Source organism: Protopterus annectens, chromosome 8.part0 (assembly GCF_019279795.1).
Source record: "Protopterus annectens isolate FY-2018-M chromosome 8.part0, PAN1.0, whole genome shotgun sequence".
Taxonomy (NCBI): domain Eukaryota; kingdom Metazoa; phylum Chordata; order Ceratodontiformes; family Protopteridae; genus Protopterus; species Protopterus annectens.
The window spans coordinates 1,231,021,045-1,231,036,430 of NC_056741.1; the positions used below are offsets into that span (position 1 = coordinate 1,231,021,045).

General features: G+C 46.0%; 1 protein-coding gene across 1 annotated transcript in view; it reads right to left on the minus strand.

Annotated features, from left to right (window-relative positions):
• UBA1 (ubiquitin like modifier activating enzyme 1) overlaps positions 1–15,386 on the minus strand; it is a 2,903,587-nt gene that overhangs the window by 1,752,550 nt on the left and 1,135,651 nt on the right. Inside the window, exon 11 of the mRNA XM_044080725.1 lies at positions 13,588–13,596. Within this exon, the coding sequence (XP_043936660.1) occupies positions 13,588–13,596 (9 nt within the window). The remainder of the gene's footprint in view (positions 1–13,587; positions 13,597–15,386) is intronic.

Genomic DNA, 15,386 nt, shown 5'->3' on the forward strand with positions numbered 1-15,386 from the left:
CCTAGGGGCACAAGTAATTGGGCAGGGGCTGGGAAGGATAACTGAAAAGTTACTGTGAGCTTTTTCCATAAGAGGACGGCTTACCACTCCCTGTTTTTGAGGTGGGAGCACTCTATTGTTTAGATCTCTGCATACCCTGGGACTGTTGTCTGGGTGGCCAGTTTCCCCTGGGTTTGGACTGAGAAGGCCTGCAAGGGGCTGGAAAGGACCAGTTTTTAGAAGGCCAATGCCTACGGAATCTAGGTGGCTACACTTGTAAGAATTCTTTAACAGTCTGCATAGATTTAGCTTTCTCTTCCATCTTTTTAAGAACCTCTTCTGCTTTGGTGCCCAACAAACCGTCCTTATTTAAAGGAGTGCCTAGTAATTTTGATATGACATGATCTGGCAATGTTTGATCCTTCAGCCAAGCATGCCTTCTCAGTACAGACCCAGTGGCTGCAGCCCTGCAAGATGCTTCTAGGGCATCAAAGCCATACTGCTAAGTATGCTTACTAACTTGGTTTGCAGAATGCATTAAATCTTTATTTTCTGCACAATCTGGAAGTAACCCCATTTTTTGTTTAATTTGTTCCATAATATGTTGCTGGTACTTCAACATGTGAAACTAGCAACTCAATGCCCTGATGGCAAGAGTTGCAGAGGTATATGCCTTCTTACACAATCTGTCTAAAGCTCTGGAAACCCTGTCTGAAGGGGTAGGGTTTTTGGCTGTAGAAGCCTTAATACCTTTAATTCCCTGGGAGATGGTCTCTGGATCTGCAGTAGGATTCTTGGAGAGAAATTTGTGAGAATAAGGTGCTCTGTAGGACCAGTCAGGTTTTCTAGGGGTCGGGGGGTAAAGTGTCTGGAGTAAGACTGGATTCCAAGAAGACATCCTCTACAACATCCAGGACATGGGGTATAGCTAGAGATCCGTGCTGAGGCAACTCTAAAAATTTTCCGAATCTCTTTTTGGACTGAGGGTAGTCCTGGCATTCCCAGCGGAAATGCTCTCAAAGTATGCAATGTTCCACCAAAAGAAAAATCCTCTGGAGGGAAGGCAGAGGGAATGGATTCCTTTGGATCTGAATCCTCATAGGTTGATAAGGGCATGTCCTGATAATCAGAAGGGTCAGAGACATCAGACTCCTGGTCTGCAGAATCAGAATGAAACTCCATTCTTTGTCTCTTAGCAGGGGAAGGCTGCCTTCCTCTAATTAGGGTAATAAGATCTTCAGCCATTCTAAGCATTTGTTTTTGTGGCATGGGAGCGTGAGCATGTGCTTTGGTCAGTTTTCTAGGCGTAGCGTGTATTCTGGTCCTAAGAAACTCGGTAGTTTAAGTTAAAAACAAAGTAGTCTGTTTAATTTGATCATCAGTAGGTAGGAATACACCCTCAGAAGCCGGTACCTACACAGCAGCTCCGGACCCATCCAAGGTAGAGACATCCACAGGTTCCGTAGTCGAAGAAGCATCTTGCAGCATACTGGAATCCAAATGGGTTTCAGCAGAGGACTGCCAATCTGCAGAAGCAGGTATCAGGGGCTGCAAAGACACCTCATTGAGTACCTGCGGACTGCGATGCTTCGTCGGCAGTTTTGGACCTATGCGGTCTGTCTTTATCATTATGTTTTTTCAGATCAGTAGTCACATGGCTTATTGAAGCCATTTCGGAATACAGAGAACGAGTGTGAAAGAATTTAGCAACAAAGATAGCCCGACGACGAATGGTTCGGGCGTTACACAAGGCACAATACCGACAGCGAAGGATGTCGTAGTCGGAGCCTAAACAGGTGAAGCAGTAAGAATGAAAATCTCTGAGGTATTTGCTTTCAACAGGCAAGACAACTGTTGACTTTTTCTGACATCGGTTAGAGCAAGAAAAAAGGATCCTCAACGGGGTACTTAGTTTTAGAAGACTTCAGGTTTGAAACTTGAAAAACGAAAAATTCAGGCAGCGGCCAACTGGCACTTGCAAAGTGCTTTGCCATCGGGCTCCTCGGCAAGAAAGACTGATATAATGGCATCGGCTGCCTGTTTTACACCCCTGATGACCTGACATTTTGGAAGAAGTGACAGCATCCGAGGTAGAAATCCCAAGAGACTGGTACTTGGGCCGACTGAGGGCTACTTGCAGGCAGATAAACCCAAGAGTGATAACTCCAACAGTGAAACACGAAGATCATAATCGATTTAGTTTCCTTAAACATTCCAAAAAGCAATGACTGGAGTGAGACATTTAGTGAATACCCTTGGGAAAGCAGAAAGGCTAAAGGACAAAGCACAAAACTGAAAATGCAAGAAAGGGACAAACGTAAACATTTCCTGAAGAATGGATGAATGGGGATATGAAGGTAGGCATCCTTGAGATCCAAGGAGACCAGAAAGTCCTGGGTAAGAGGAGGAGGAAATAAGGTTTGAAGAGAAAAACCAAAAGGAAGGAATCTTAAGGAAAATGAGCTTTAAGAAAGGTCTAGAATTGGTCTCCAAGTCTCTTCTTTCCTGCTTACCAAAAATATTCTGAAATAAACCACCCTCCATACCTGGGGCAGGGTGTATTGCTTGAATGGTGCCCTGAATCCGGGAATGAGGAACCGCTGGGAAATGTCAACAATTCTGAGGAGGTTGAAAAATGCCTGAAAAGGGAAGGACTTCCAAATTATGAAATACCCTGACGGATAACGGATAGAACCCAAGAGTCTGAAGTGACCAGAAGCCGATCTGGAAGAGACCGGGACAGACAAAGCAACTTGGCCAAGGGCAGGAGGAAGTAAATGTCAAATAAGAACTTGCCTTAACCTGGAAAGGAGGTTTCTAAGAGGCAAGAATCTGAGGAGACTTGGCAGGAAGCACACACCTAGAACCCTTCTTGCTTTTAAAGGTGGAAATTGTCTGAGCAAAAGCAGATAGAGGGATAATGCTTCTAAAATTTAACAATAGGAGAAAAAATGTTTCAGATCCTGTGAGGCTTTACCCTTGTCATGGAGATTCATGTAAAGTTCAGCTGCAGCAGATGCACAAAGATAAGCCAAAAGAGCATCAAAACGTTTGGCCTTAATGTCATCAGGCAAAACTTGAAAACACAGCCAAGAACATCTCTTAGCTGAACCACAGGAAGAAACCCTAGAAGGGGCATCAGCTGCATCATAGCCACATTTGACGGAGTGGCGGGCAACTTCAAAAATACAGCCCAGCAGGGAAAGGGTCAAAACCTTCCCCTCGGAGTCAGGGAGGTCAAAAAACACTTAGAAACCTCAGAAAGCAGGGCCAAAACATACCCGCTCATACCAGTCTGGTAGATAATGACCCTAACAGATAAATTAGCAGCAATGTAAACTTTTTTTTTTGCCCAGTCTTTCTATAGACCTACTATCCTTATCAGATGGCATTAGTAGAGGGCAATACCTTGGATGGCTTCATAGCTCTCAACCTCTCAGCACAAAAAATCTGAACAAAGACAAGTAATAGGGGACAAAGAACCAAAAATAAGGACATATTTTAAATATTGTTCTTATAAATAAACTTGGGAAATTGCTAGAATAAAAGTTTTTATGTTACCATGCATTTTCTGAAGGGTTAGAAGTGCGAAGCTCAAATGCCTGGCATTAGTGAATTCAGTCCTCTCTGATTTGCCAAAAAAATCCAGAAAAATCACAACTTTTATGAGGAACGGACCAAAAATTTGAGGCAAAAATTATGACAGTTGAGAGGTATGGATGGCTTGCAGGGGAAACTGACACAACAGAAGGGCATTTATATAAAAAAATCTGCATTTCTCCAGCACTTTATAGAATCTATCTGGCTTGTTCAGTGCAGGGGGCCGAGTCAGAAGCTACAGGCGTTGCTGAGAAAGTATACAGAAGGGCAGCTAGAGCAACAGGAACAGCAGATGGTTTATGAGACTATCAGTAAGAGCTCATATATTTTCTGAATCTCAGACTTGATCCATCACATAGGCAATGGTGACCCAAAAGAAGTGTTCCTCCAGTGGGGGATCTGGACTTATGAAATTCTGCTCCTCTGAACCGCAGGCCAAAGGGGAAGGGATTTTTGAAAAGTACGCCAAATACTCTCCCATTAGACCAGATCCTAATCCAAGGACTCCAATTCCCTACACCTCTTGAATGGAGTGAAAAACCAGGAAGGAGCAGGCACACAGACCTCTTGAGGAGGCTTTAAGATCATCAAAGCATTAAACTGAGACAAATCATCTAACCGGGGAAATATGCTTTTTTTGTTTCTTTTTCTGTGGGACATTCACGTGAAACAGTCTGAGGGTCAGACTCCTGGGAAGACTCAAGGGTCGTAGGAGTCACCTCACTAAGATCAAAGGAATCCCCCCCCCATCCCCTTGGTCCTTTGGATATCCGAGGTTCCTCCTCAACATCCGGTACATACATTTGAAAAGCCTCAAAGCATGTGCGAGATATCAGATCCATACCAGTCTCCAATAGGGTCGCAATATAAGAATCCAAAGCAACCAAACAGTAGCCTGATCAGACCTAACTTTTTGGATTACTACTTGGTAGACAACTGGCCTTTGGGACTGGAGAATTCCACCACAGCACCTTGAGCTAAAACTTAAGACAATGGATCTCCAACTAAATGGACAAGGAGGAGAGACTACTACAGAGAGTCTTAAACACAAAGGTGTGGCAGATAAAACACTGCACATGATCGTAGAAAACACCCAAAAAGAAGAGACACTGGTTATGATGGTCTCTATGGGAAACCTGCCCCCCACACTGGCATTTTCCCCTTCTGCATGACTAACACAATAAATCACAACAAATAACAAGAAACCCCAATGGGGCACTTATGTGAAACATTTCTTGGTAACTAGCCCAGCAAAAGGGCATTCAGACCGATGTTCCAACAATGGCAGCAAAGTTAGGTCTGTGTACGTTCATTGTCACCTTTATGCCCTAAGCCTTGCGTGGGGAGCAAATATGTGATGTACAACACCTTTAAGAACTAAAGAACAGACGTTTGGCTATTCTTGGCAGGAAGTCCCTTAGGTAAACTGCAACAGTGATATGGAAGGACATCATACCGCAACTGCTGCAGTATTCTTAACATGCAGGTTTTCATCACTTGACATCTGGCCAGTGTACCAAAGCCTTACCCCTCCCAAGGGCATACTTCCAATGTGCAACCTCAGTTCCTATACAACACGGTATATAGATGGACATACAAGAGCTCCTTAGGATATCTACAAAACAGTAACCTGAAAGCTGAGAGACTGGTCAGCTAGAAGGGGTGCAGCTCGAACAAGTAAACTCCTCAAATATCAAGATATATGGGACAGCTTACAACTGAGGAAGACAGTAATGTTGGAGCAAAGGACAAGAGGAGGAGGAGGGAGGGAAGGAATACTGCAAAAGTTATCAGCAGGACATCTACTATTAAGTTACTGCACAACTGTACTATGTCCTGGCTGAAATCACTATTACAGTATTCTTAACATACGATTGATTACCAGAGCCAAAGAAGGTAAAGAAAGAGTGGCTGGTTAATGGGAAGATGAGCTGTACAGGAGCCCAGCCAGGAAACAGCTAGCAAACAGATTTGGATCTGGAAAAAAAGACAATTCTACAGTTAATGAAATTGTGCATAAAGGAAAAAGTAGCAACTTCCAAGATGGACCTGCCATCAACACCCTGGTGGAAGGTACCAGAAGAGGCTACTGCCAGAGTAGAATGTGATTTTGGGCAGGAAGGCAGTGATTTAAACACTGTGTGCAGCAGAAAGGCATGGCCTTTGATATCCAGGATGCAATAGTTTGCTGTGAGACAAGCTTGAATCTTTTAAACAGCGTTGGTCAGTTTCTAATATGTTTTATGTTCAAATAGAACCTGGAGTGTGCAGAATTCATTCCCCCATACTCTGGGGATTGGGAAGAAAGCTAGACCGGTGAATAGTGCAAATGAGGGTCAGCTCGTTCACTATCTTAGTCATGAAAGGATTGCCCCGGAGAGCCCCCCTGTCACTGTCGAGAGACAGGGTTAAATAGCAGTAAGCGCCTCAAGTTAGGACACCAACAGGAGAGCACAGAACCAAAAATAGAAGTTATGTTCTTACCATAACGTTCCATGTTAGTTGTCTTCTTCTCGCCTTCTTCTTGCTGGATGGGTTCGGAGCCGACCTCGGCTCTGACTCGGCCACTCTAAAAGCTCGAGAGTTGGTTCCACCGGCTCGAGGCTCCCCTTATATCCCACAATGCTAGGCGTGAGTTACCTCAGATATCGTTTGTAAGCTAGGCCCAGCTATAATAGTAATAGAATCACTATAAACAAACTCCACCTCTATAAACCAGGGAGAAGAGAAGGGTGACCTACATCCTGATCCAGGAAAATATTCACAGCAGCATATACCTAAAATAAAGAGGTGGTAGAAAGAGAGGTCACAATCAAACTCCTCTAGGTCTGTCCAGGCCAGGGGGAAGGAGGGTGGGACGCAAGAAGAAGGCGAGAAGAAGACAACTAACATGGAACGTTATGGTAAGAACATAACTTCTATATGTTAAGTTGTCTATCTCGCCTTCATTCTTGCTGGATGGGACCGCGTCCCTAGCACCTTGTCCCGGGTGGCCTAACGGAACAGACTCTTGAGAACAGTGGAACCAAAGTTAGCTCTATGCCTAGAAGCTAAATCCAACTTATAATGAGAGATGAAAGTGTGAGGAGTAGCCCAAGTAGCCGCTGCACAAATGGTGTCAATAGGCAGTCTGTCTTGGAAGGCTATAGAAGTAGCCAAAGCTCTGGTAGAATGGGCTTTAGGTTTGTTAGGCAGCTTTTGGTGTCTAATTTCATAAACAAGGGAAATTAGAGATGTTAGCCATCTGGATAATGATACCTTTGAAACTGAAAGTCCCTTTCTGCCTTCTGCATAAGAGACAAACAGCTGGTCAGATTTTCAGAATTGTTTGGTTCTATCAAAATAGTACCTTAACTGACGATGAACATCTAGCCAATGCAATTTTTGTTCAGACCTATTAGAATATTCTGGAAAAAACACAGGGAGGTCAATGCTTTGATTTAGGTTAGACGCCGAGGCTATCAAAGGTAAAAAAGACGGGTTGGTTCGTAAAGATACCCTGTCCTTATCGAACAGCAGATAAGGAGGTCGACAGCTGAGTGCATGAAGTTCTGAAACTCTTCTAGCTGAAATAATAGCTACCAGAAAAAGAGCCTTCCATGATAGCAATTTTAAAGAACAGGAGGCTGCAGGTTCGAAAGGGGAGAGAATCAAAGAACTGAGAACTAAATTTAGGTCCCAAGGAGGAGGAGGATTTCTTATTGGAGGTCTGAGTAGAAAAACTCCCTTCAAAAAGGCTTTGCAAAGCTTGTGGGACATGATGGCAGACTCTGAAATGCCCACATGAAAGTTAGAAATAGCTGCCAATTGAACTTGAAGAGTAGAAGGAGATGAACCTGCATGGAAGAGTTCAGCTAGAAAATCAAGGACCATTTGGATGGAAGCAGTGAAGGGATCTATGTCCCTTCCTTGAGCCCAATAGGCGAAACGTTTCCACTTACTCAAATAAATCTTTCTAGTGGAAGATTTATGGGAAGCTATCAAAATATCTCGGACAGAGTGAGATATTTGAGGAAGCCTGGCTAAGGTTGGAATTGGAGGAACCAAGCAGTGAGGGTCAGACAGGAAACGGGGCGATGAAACTGACCCGACTGATGGATCAAAAGATCTGGAACTAGGTCCAGATGCCAAGGTCGCTCCAACAGAAATTGATGTAGAAAGGGGAACCAAACCTGTCGAGGCCAGTAAGGAGCAATGAGGATCAACGAGGCCTTCTGAGCGATAGCTTGCTGTATCACTTGAGAGCTTAGTGGGAAGGGAGGAAATGCATACAGAAGTCCCCGGGGCCAAACTTGGACTAGAGCGTCTCTGCTGGGCTGACCTGGTAGAGGGAATAGGGTGAAAAAATCTCTGCACTTGCTGTTTTGGGGAGTAGCAAAAAGGTCGCAGCAAGGCTGACCCCACTTGAGAAAAATTTCTCTCACAACAGAGTCTTTCAGAGACCACTCGTGAGGCATGAGGATAGCTCTGCTCAACTTGTCCGCGATTTGATTGGACTTCCCGGGGATGTGCGTTGCTATCAGAAACCGCTGAGAAGAAATCGCCCATTGCCACAGTGAGTGCTTCTCGACACAGGGGGTAGGACCTGGTTCCGCCTTGTTTGTTGATATACCACACTACAGACATATTGTCCGTCTGGATTGCTATCGTTCCCAAGGGAAGAGAGTCTTGAAGGGCTTGCAACGCTACAAGCACTGCTCTCATCTCTAGAACATTTATGTGCAAGTGGCATTCTTGTGGTTGCCATGTGCCCTGGACAGTTCTGCCCTGATAATGCCCCCCCACCCGATCAGGGAGACGTCCGTTGTCAGAGTAGCAACCGGAGGGGAAGGGACAAAAGGTCTTCCCAATAAGAGCTGAGGGGAAGACATCCACCACAGAAGATGATTCCTGCATGTCTGCGTAATCATAATGGTGTGGGACATCGGAAGTTGCTGGTATGACCATTGCGTGAAGAGCATCCATTGAAGGATTCTCATGTGGAACCTGGCTAATGGAAGCAGAGGTATGACAGCCTCCATAATCCCCAACACTTTCAGAACTAACCTGGCTTTGACTCTGTTGCTGCTGAAGAGGAGTGAGACTAGTTTGTGTATGTCTGCTATTCTCTGATGTGTTAGTCTCGCAGACATGTTGACTGTGTCTAGATTTGCGCCTATGAAGGTAATAGTACGACAAGGCAACAAAACAGACTTTTCGCAATTTATTGAAATGCCTAACTTTTGACAAATGCGAAAGGTGTAGTCCCTGGCCATTAGGAGAAGATGCTTGGTGGGAGCTGTGAGGAGCCAGTCGTCCAAATATGGAAACACCTGGAATCCCTGACGTCTCAGGTGAGAAACTACCACTGCCATGCATTTGGTAAACACCCGGGGGGCAGTGGTGAGACCAAAGGGCAGGGCCCTGAATTGAAAATGACTGGTTCCCAGCCTGAAGCAGAGGAATCTTCTGGAGCGTCTGTTCATTTTTATGTGATAGTACGCATCCTGAAGGTCTATAGAGCACATCCAGTTTCCCTTTCCCAAAAGGGGAAGGATGGACTGCGTGACCATCCGAAATCTTGTTTTCTTGACTGACTTGTTCAAGATACTGAGATCCAAAATTGGTCTCCAGTCCCCTGTTTTCTTTGGAACTAAAAAGAACCTGGAGTAGATTCCGGATCCTTGCTGGTCTGCTGGAACTGGCTGAATTGCTCTTTTTGCAAGCAGCTTTGAAATTTCCAAAGCTGCAAGATCCCTTTGAGCGGGTGGAACATCTGGAAGGGATTTTTTTGATTGGTTTGGAATGCGAACGAAGGGAATGGAATAGCCTTCGGAAATGATGGACTGTACCCATTTGTCTTGAGTCAGGGATAGCCAGGCTTCTGGGTACAGTGACAATCTTCCCCCGACTGCCTCCGAAGGTGGGCAGTCGGGCAACACCTCAGGGATGCTGAAAAGGCTTATCAGAGAAGACTTCCCGATTGCCCTGGTTCTGCGGACCCCCCCTGCCTCTAGGGCGACGTCTACCATTGTTGTTCCCCCCTCTGCCTCTGGCGGGGAACCGACTTTGTGCGTCAGGCGAAGTCCCATGAGATTGTTTGCGGAACCACATTTTCCCACTTTTCTAGCCTTTGGGGTAAGGCCTAGGAGGAGTAGAAAAATGGACTCCGACGGCAGAAAGAGTCTTGCCATCTGTCTCGCACCTAGTCAAGGTCTCTTTCACTTGAGGACCAAAGAGAGATGATCCATCAAACGGGGAATTAGTGAAAGATGTTTTAAAGGGGTCCGCAAAGTTGCATGGCCGCATCCAGGCATGCCTGCGTAAGGCCACACCTGTCCCTGCGGCCCAGCTCGCTCCATCAGCCGCATAAGAAAGGAGGCGCATGGAGGAGTTAGCTATGGAGTTCAGGGTAGCCAGCTGAGTGTTCATCTTGTCTTGAAAACCTGCAGCTGTAGGATCCTTCAACATGTCACTCGCTTCTTTGATCAAGTCTCTTTGAAGACGAGTAAAATGGCATAGGTAGTTCAGCGAACGCATAGCAAAGGTCGCTGACGAGAACATCCGCTTCCACCTGTCCATAGACCTAGATTCTTTGTTAGGGGATGAACAGGCACTGAAGGATCAGCTAGTTCCTTCTTGGTGGCAGCAGCTACCACCATAGCATCCACAGAAACACCTTTTGTGAGAAATTGCTTGTCAGTTGGTGCTGTTATAAATTTGGAGGGTCTCCTGGGGGTAGGGTCCACTGAATCAGGAGCCGTCCAGGCCTTCTTTGCAACCACCTGCATGAGGGGATCAAAGGGGGGGAACACCCAGGAGGTGGAAGGGCGAGAGCCAAACGCCTCAAGATACACAGATTCATCCTCCGAAGGGTTAAGGGCTGGCCAATTTCCCCTCTGTTTCAGGATCTCTAGAATGTCTGCAAAAGAGACATCTTCAGAAGGGGAACGTGGGGAACCCTCGGAATCCTCTAAATCTGTGTCAGAGGTGACAGACTCAGGTGAGTCTATGTGCTTCCTCTTACACTTTCTCTTCCTAGGAGGCTCCCCTGCCAATTCAGGAGAAGCCTCGGAAGAGGATGAGATCCCCACAGGGGATTCTTGAGGAGCTTGCTCTCTGCGGTCTGGGATGAGGGAGTGAGTCGACATAACCAAAGGCACCGAAGTGGGAGGGGCGGACGGAGCCGACTGTGTAGTCGAACAAGGTTCCAACACACTCCGCATGACCTCAAATGCACCCCTGTCAGGCAGAGCCAGAGGTCCCCGCTCCGAGAAGCTGAGAACCTCCCTCGGCACCGACAGAGATGGCTCCGAGGCCGATGTCGGAGCCGAACTCACCAGCGCCGAAGCACCGAGAGGGAGAGGGGGGTTGGACAAGGGTCCGATGCCACTCACCCCCTCGGAGCCGACAAGGGAAGCCCGGCGCCGAGATTCTTCAAAAGAAGAAATCGGAGCCGAAGACAAATGTATCTGCTCCAACGCTACCACAGTCTCGGTCCCGAAGCGCCCCGGCTCCGAGCTCAAAGGAGTCGGAGGAGGAATATTTATTGGAACAAGTTGAGGCATCGACTGATGAGTCGGACTCTGGAGCATTTGGGCCAGTGCCTCGGACTTCAAAAGTCTACTCACTACCCTCTGGAGGTCGTGATCAGAGAGCCTCGATGACCTGGAGGAGTGAGATCTATGGCTCCGTTCAGACAGCAGGGTAGACGCTGGAGCCGAATGAACGGAGCCAAGGGACGGTGACCTCGATCTCTTTCTAGATGTCGGCTCCGATGGTCTGATCGGAGCCGACCCAGGAATCTCTAATGCCTCGGATACTGCAGTCAAAGACTCATCGGCTCCAGCCGGAGCCGATGAAGCAGTAGGCTTCGAAGCCTTAGGCCTGAACTCTGAAGCTGGAGCAGAGGTCTTAGAAGCCTTAGAAGGTTTCCCCGATGACACAGAAAGGGAACCTTCAGGCTTGATTAAACCCCTCAAAATGAGTTTATTTTTTCTCTCCTGCAGGACTCTAGGGCTGAAGCCATGGCATACAGCACAAGAGTCCTGCAGGTGTAAAGGTCCCAGGCAATACACACAAGAAGTGTGACCGTCTGTCAGAGACATTTTCTGACAGCACGAGTCACACTTCTTGAAGCCTGAGACCTTTGTTTCCTTGGACATATTCAAGGAACCGAAGTGTAATCACACACAGAAAACACACACACAGATTACACTAATAGGGTTCAAAGGGAATTATTTAAACTAAAGGTAAGTTAAATAAAACTCCCTAATCAAACACATACACACCCTAAGGATAGGGGAGGAAGGGCCTGAAGGCCTTGGGGAAAGAACTATAAGTTCTTTGGAAAAAAAGGGGGCTGAATAAAAGATAGAAGGGATAATAAGTCCACTACACTATGGGGAAGAAAAATACACTAAGTTAGCCTAAGTCTAAAGAATTTAAACTAATCTAACTTTCACTAACCTGGAGCCGGTAGAAAACACACCTCGATCGCTGTAGCGGCAAACGAGATCTGAGGTAACTCACGCCTAGCATTGTGGGATATAAGGGGAGCCTCGAGCCGGTGGAACCAACTCTCGAGCTTTTAGAGTGGCCGAGTCGGAGCCGAGGTCGGCTCCGAACCCATCCAGCAAGAATGAAGGCGAGATAGACAACTTAACATTAATAGTTTTCCAGGTGCAGAATTTTAGTGTGGCAGATGCTGCTGGCTAAAATGGGGTCAAGGTCAAGTTTTTCCAGCACAAAGAGGAAAAAAGTTTTCTTGGCCATTTAAAAAGCAAAGCTCCCCTATCGCCATCCTGGACACGAGGAGAGGGTCAAGAGGCAAAAATGGATCGTTGGCAGACAGATGGACTTCACTGGAAGAGTAAACCAAACTAAAATGCAACAGTTTGCAGAGATACTCAAGCAAGAACCTCTGATAAGACTGGATACTGGCTGTGCTTGCGGCACCAAATAGATTTTTTTCCCTCATTTATCTGTGCATGATTTTTTAGTGGTAGGTTTCCTGGCTTTCTATCTATCTTGAACCATCTCAAAGAAGAGGTGCCTTTTAGGGATCAGAACCCCATCAACCACAGATTGAGAATGAGAAGCTAGATTTGGACAGAGCAGCAGACCTTGTTGAGTAACCAGGTCTGACTGCAACGGTACTTTACAGAAGTTTCCCTAGGAGGAAGGGGAATAGGAAAAGAACCAATGCAGTCTTGGCCAGAAAGAGGTTCGAAATTAACATTTTGGAGTTTTCTTTTGGGCTTTTTTAAAGACTTTTGAAAGCACTGACAGTGGAGGGAAGGTATAGCGAATTCTTCCTGTCATCTAGAAAGAGAAGGTGCCTTTCTGCCAATCAAAGGGAGAAGGGATCCTGCAGAACAGAACCTAGTGGCTCTCTGGGGAAGCAAATGGGTCTATTTTTGGTGACTCCCACTGGTGTTTTGTTTTGAAGACCTGTCTAACTAGGACCCTTCACGAAGGTCCTCCAGTGACCTGCTTAAGTCCACCAGAACACTCATGTGAGGGAATGTTTGCGGCTGTCAGGTTCGTGTTCATTTGTGTGGCTAGATGCCATGCCTCCTGTGATAACCTGGCAGTAGGCAAGACCTTATGCCCTTCAATTTTACATACCATATAACTAATGTGTTGTCAGTGTACAACACAAGAGTGCCTGGTTTCCACAGGTGGGATAAGATCTGCAGTGGTTGCAGAAGAGCTCATTTCTTTCAACTTGATGTGCCCCTTCAGGACACAAGGCCATTTCTCCTGCAATGAGAGATCTTGTCCATGCCCGGTCCAAGGTATCTGCGTTAAGAACTTGGTTGGGTGGGGTTGGGGTAAAAGGGAAACCCAGGTTGAGCGTGACCTGTTTCTCCAACCAGAGCAGCTTCTTTTTGAGGCAGGACAGGGATTAGGGTACCCAGGGGATGAGAATGCTGGGACCACACAGATTTCAAGTACAACTGAATTTTCCTATGTATTCTGCCATGAGTAAGAACTGGGAGGGTAAGGTGCAATGAAAGCCAAGACAGAATCTCCCTTCCTGTGCAGTGGGACAGAGTACAGGTTTTGGAAGGTGGTGGCCAGACTAAACTTCCTAAAGGAAGAAAAACATTTTGCATGTGCCCAGTATGCAAACCAGAAATACTATGTCCTGACTGGGTATGAGATGGGATTTACTGTGAATGACAGAACTGTTAGATGTATTGTGTAATGTATCTGTTAGAGTAAGATGTCTGTATAGAGCCTGGATCAGTAGGTCATCCAGGTAAGGGAAAAGTTTAATTCCCTGTGTGTGGCAGAAAGCCACCACTGGAGCTAAACACTTTGTAAAAACTCTTGGAGCTGCAGAGAAATCAAAGTGCAAAACACTTAGTGTGACAAGCCAAAGAATGTAAGGAATTTCCTGAAACAGGGCCAACGGGACTATGAAGTTAGGCATCCTTTAGGTCCAGAAATACCAGAAAGGTGAGAGGATGAATGAAAGGCTGGATAGTGGGAAGAGAACATTCTGAAAATAGGAACTTTCAAGTGTTTAGTATACAGAGATCCAGAACAGGTCTCCGATGTCCTTCAGTTTTTGATACCAAAAAGATTATGGGATAGAAACCTCTTCCTATGAAAGACATCGGCACTCTCTGTAAGGTGCCCTGATCTAGTTAAGTCCTGAATAATAGGATCGAGAAATGGAAGCTGGCTGAGTGGTGGGAGAGGGAGGCCTTTTAGGCAGGGAATGCTTTCCCATTATCCCATGACATGGATACTCTTCTCTGAAAACAGTAACTGCAGACAGAGGATTATGACTATTTCCCAAAAGGGAAAAGACAGACTTCTAAAATAAAGGTTGAGAGGAAAATGGTAGGTGGTAAAGTTCTGTAAGTTTCTCTTTTTTTTTTTTTTTGCTTCAAAAGGGAGGCCTCCCAAACAGGGGTTACCTGCATGGTTTGCCTGAAAATCTCTTGGTGTTATGTTTGTGAATGGACCTGGGATACCCTCTTAACAAGACAGACTTGGATGGGTAGTTTCAATGTTATCTTGGGACTGTAGAGCACAGAACTTGTCTACAGTCTTTCATATTCTTGTCTTGTACATGTGGGGTTTTGCAGAGACTAGCTGCTTGTGTACCAAGCTAAAGATCTTTGTCCAAAGTCAAATCTAGGATTTCAGACCAAGTCCTCAGGGATGGGCCGACTATTCAGCCATACACATAGTTGAATAACTGAACCCATGGCAGCAGCCTTGGAGATGGCATCCACAGCAACAAAGAACAGTTGTGTACACTTACCATAAATGTAGATGGAGTGTATTCAATGTTGCAGTCATCACACTTGCATTATCCTTGCCAAGGTAGCCCTCAGCTGGCCCGAATACCAAAGACGTAGTATTTCTACATCAGTTACTGTCACTTCAGGACGGACGTCAGGTCGTCAGGAGTATAAAGTACGGGAGCCAACACCATTACATCAGTTTTTCTTGCCCTACCCTGTCAGGAGCCCCCAAAGTAGGAGGCCAGGCTCTAGTGGAAAAACTCCACCAGTGGAAAATAAATACCAATATGGCCCTTGTAAGGAAAGAACAGGAAAGAATGGTGAAAGGAGAAAGAGAATAAAGGGGGATTGGGGAGGGGGAGGAAAACCAGGACTGTAACAGTGAATACACCAACATCTACATTTATGCTAAGTTTACACAACTGTACTATGTTCTTTGTTACACTGTTGCAGTCAGTACATCGGGGTAGACTTCCAAAACTGAGAAAGGGGTGGAGGCAGTCAAGGAAACTATGGGCTGGCTAGGATGCCTTTCAAGACTGCAGAGGCAAACCCTGCCCT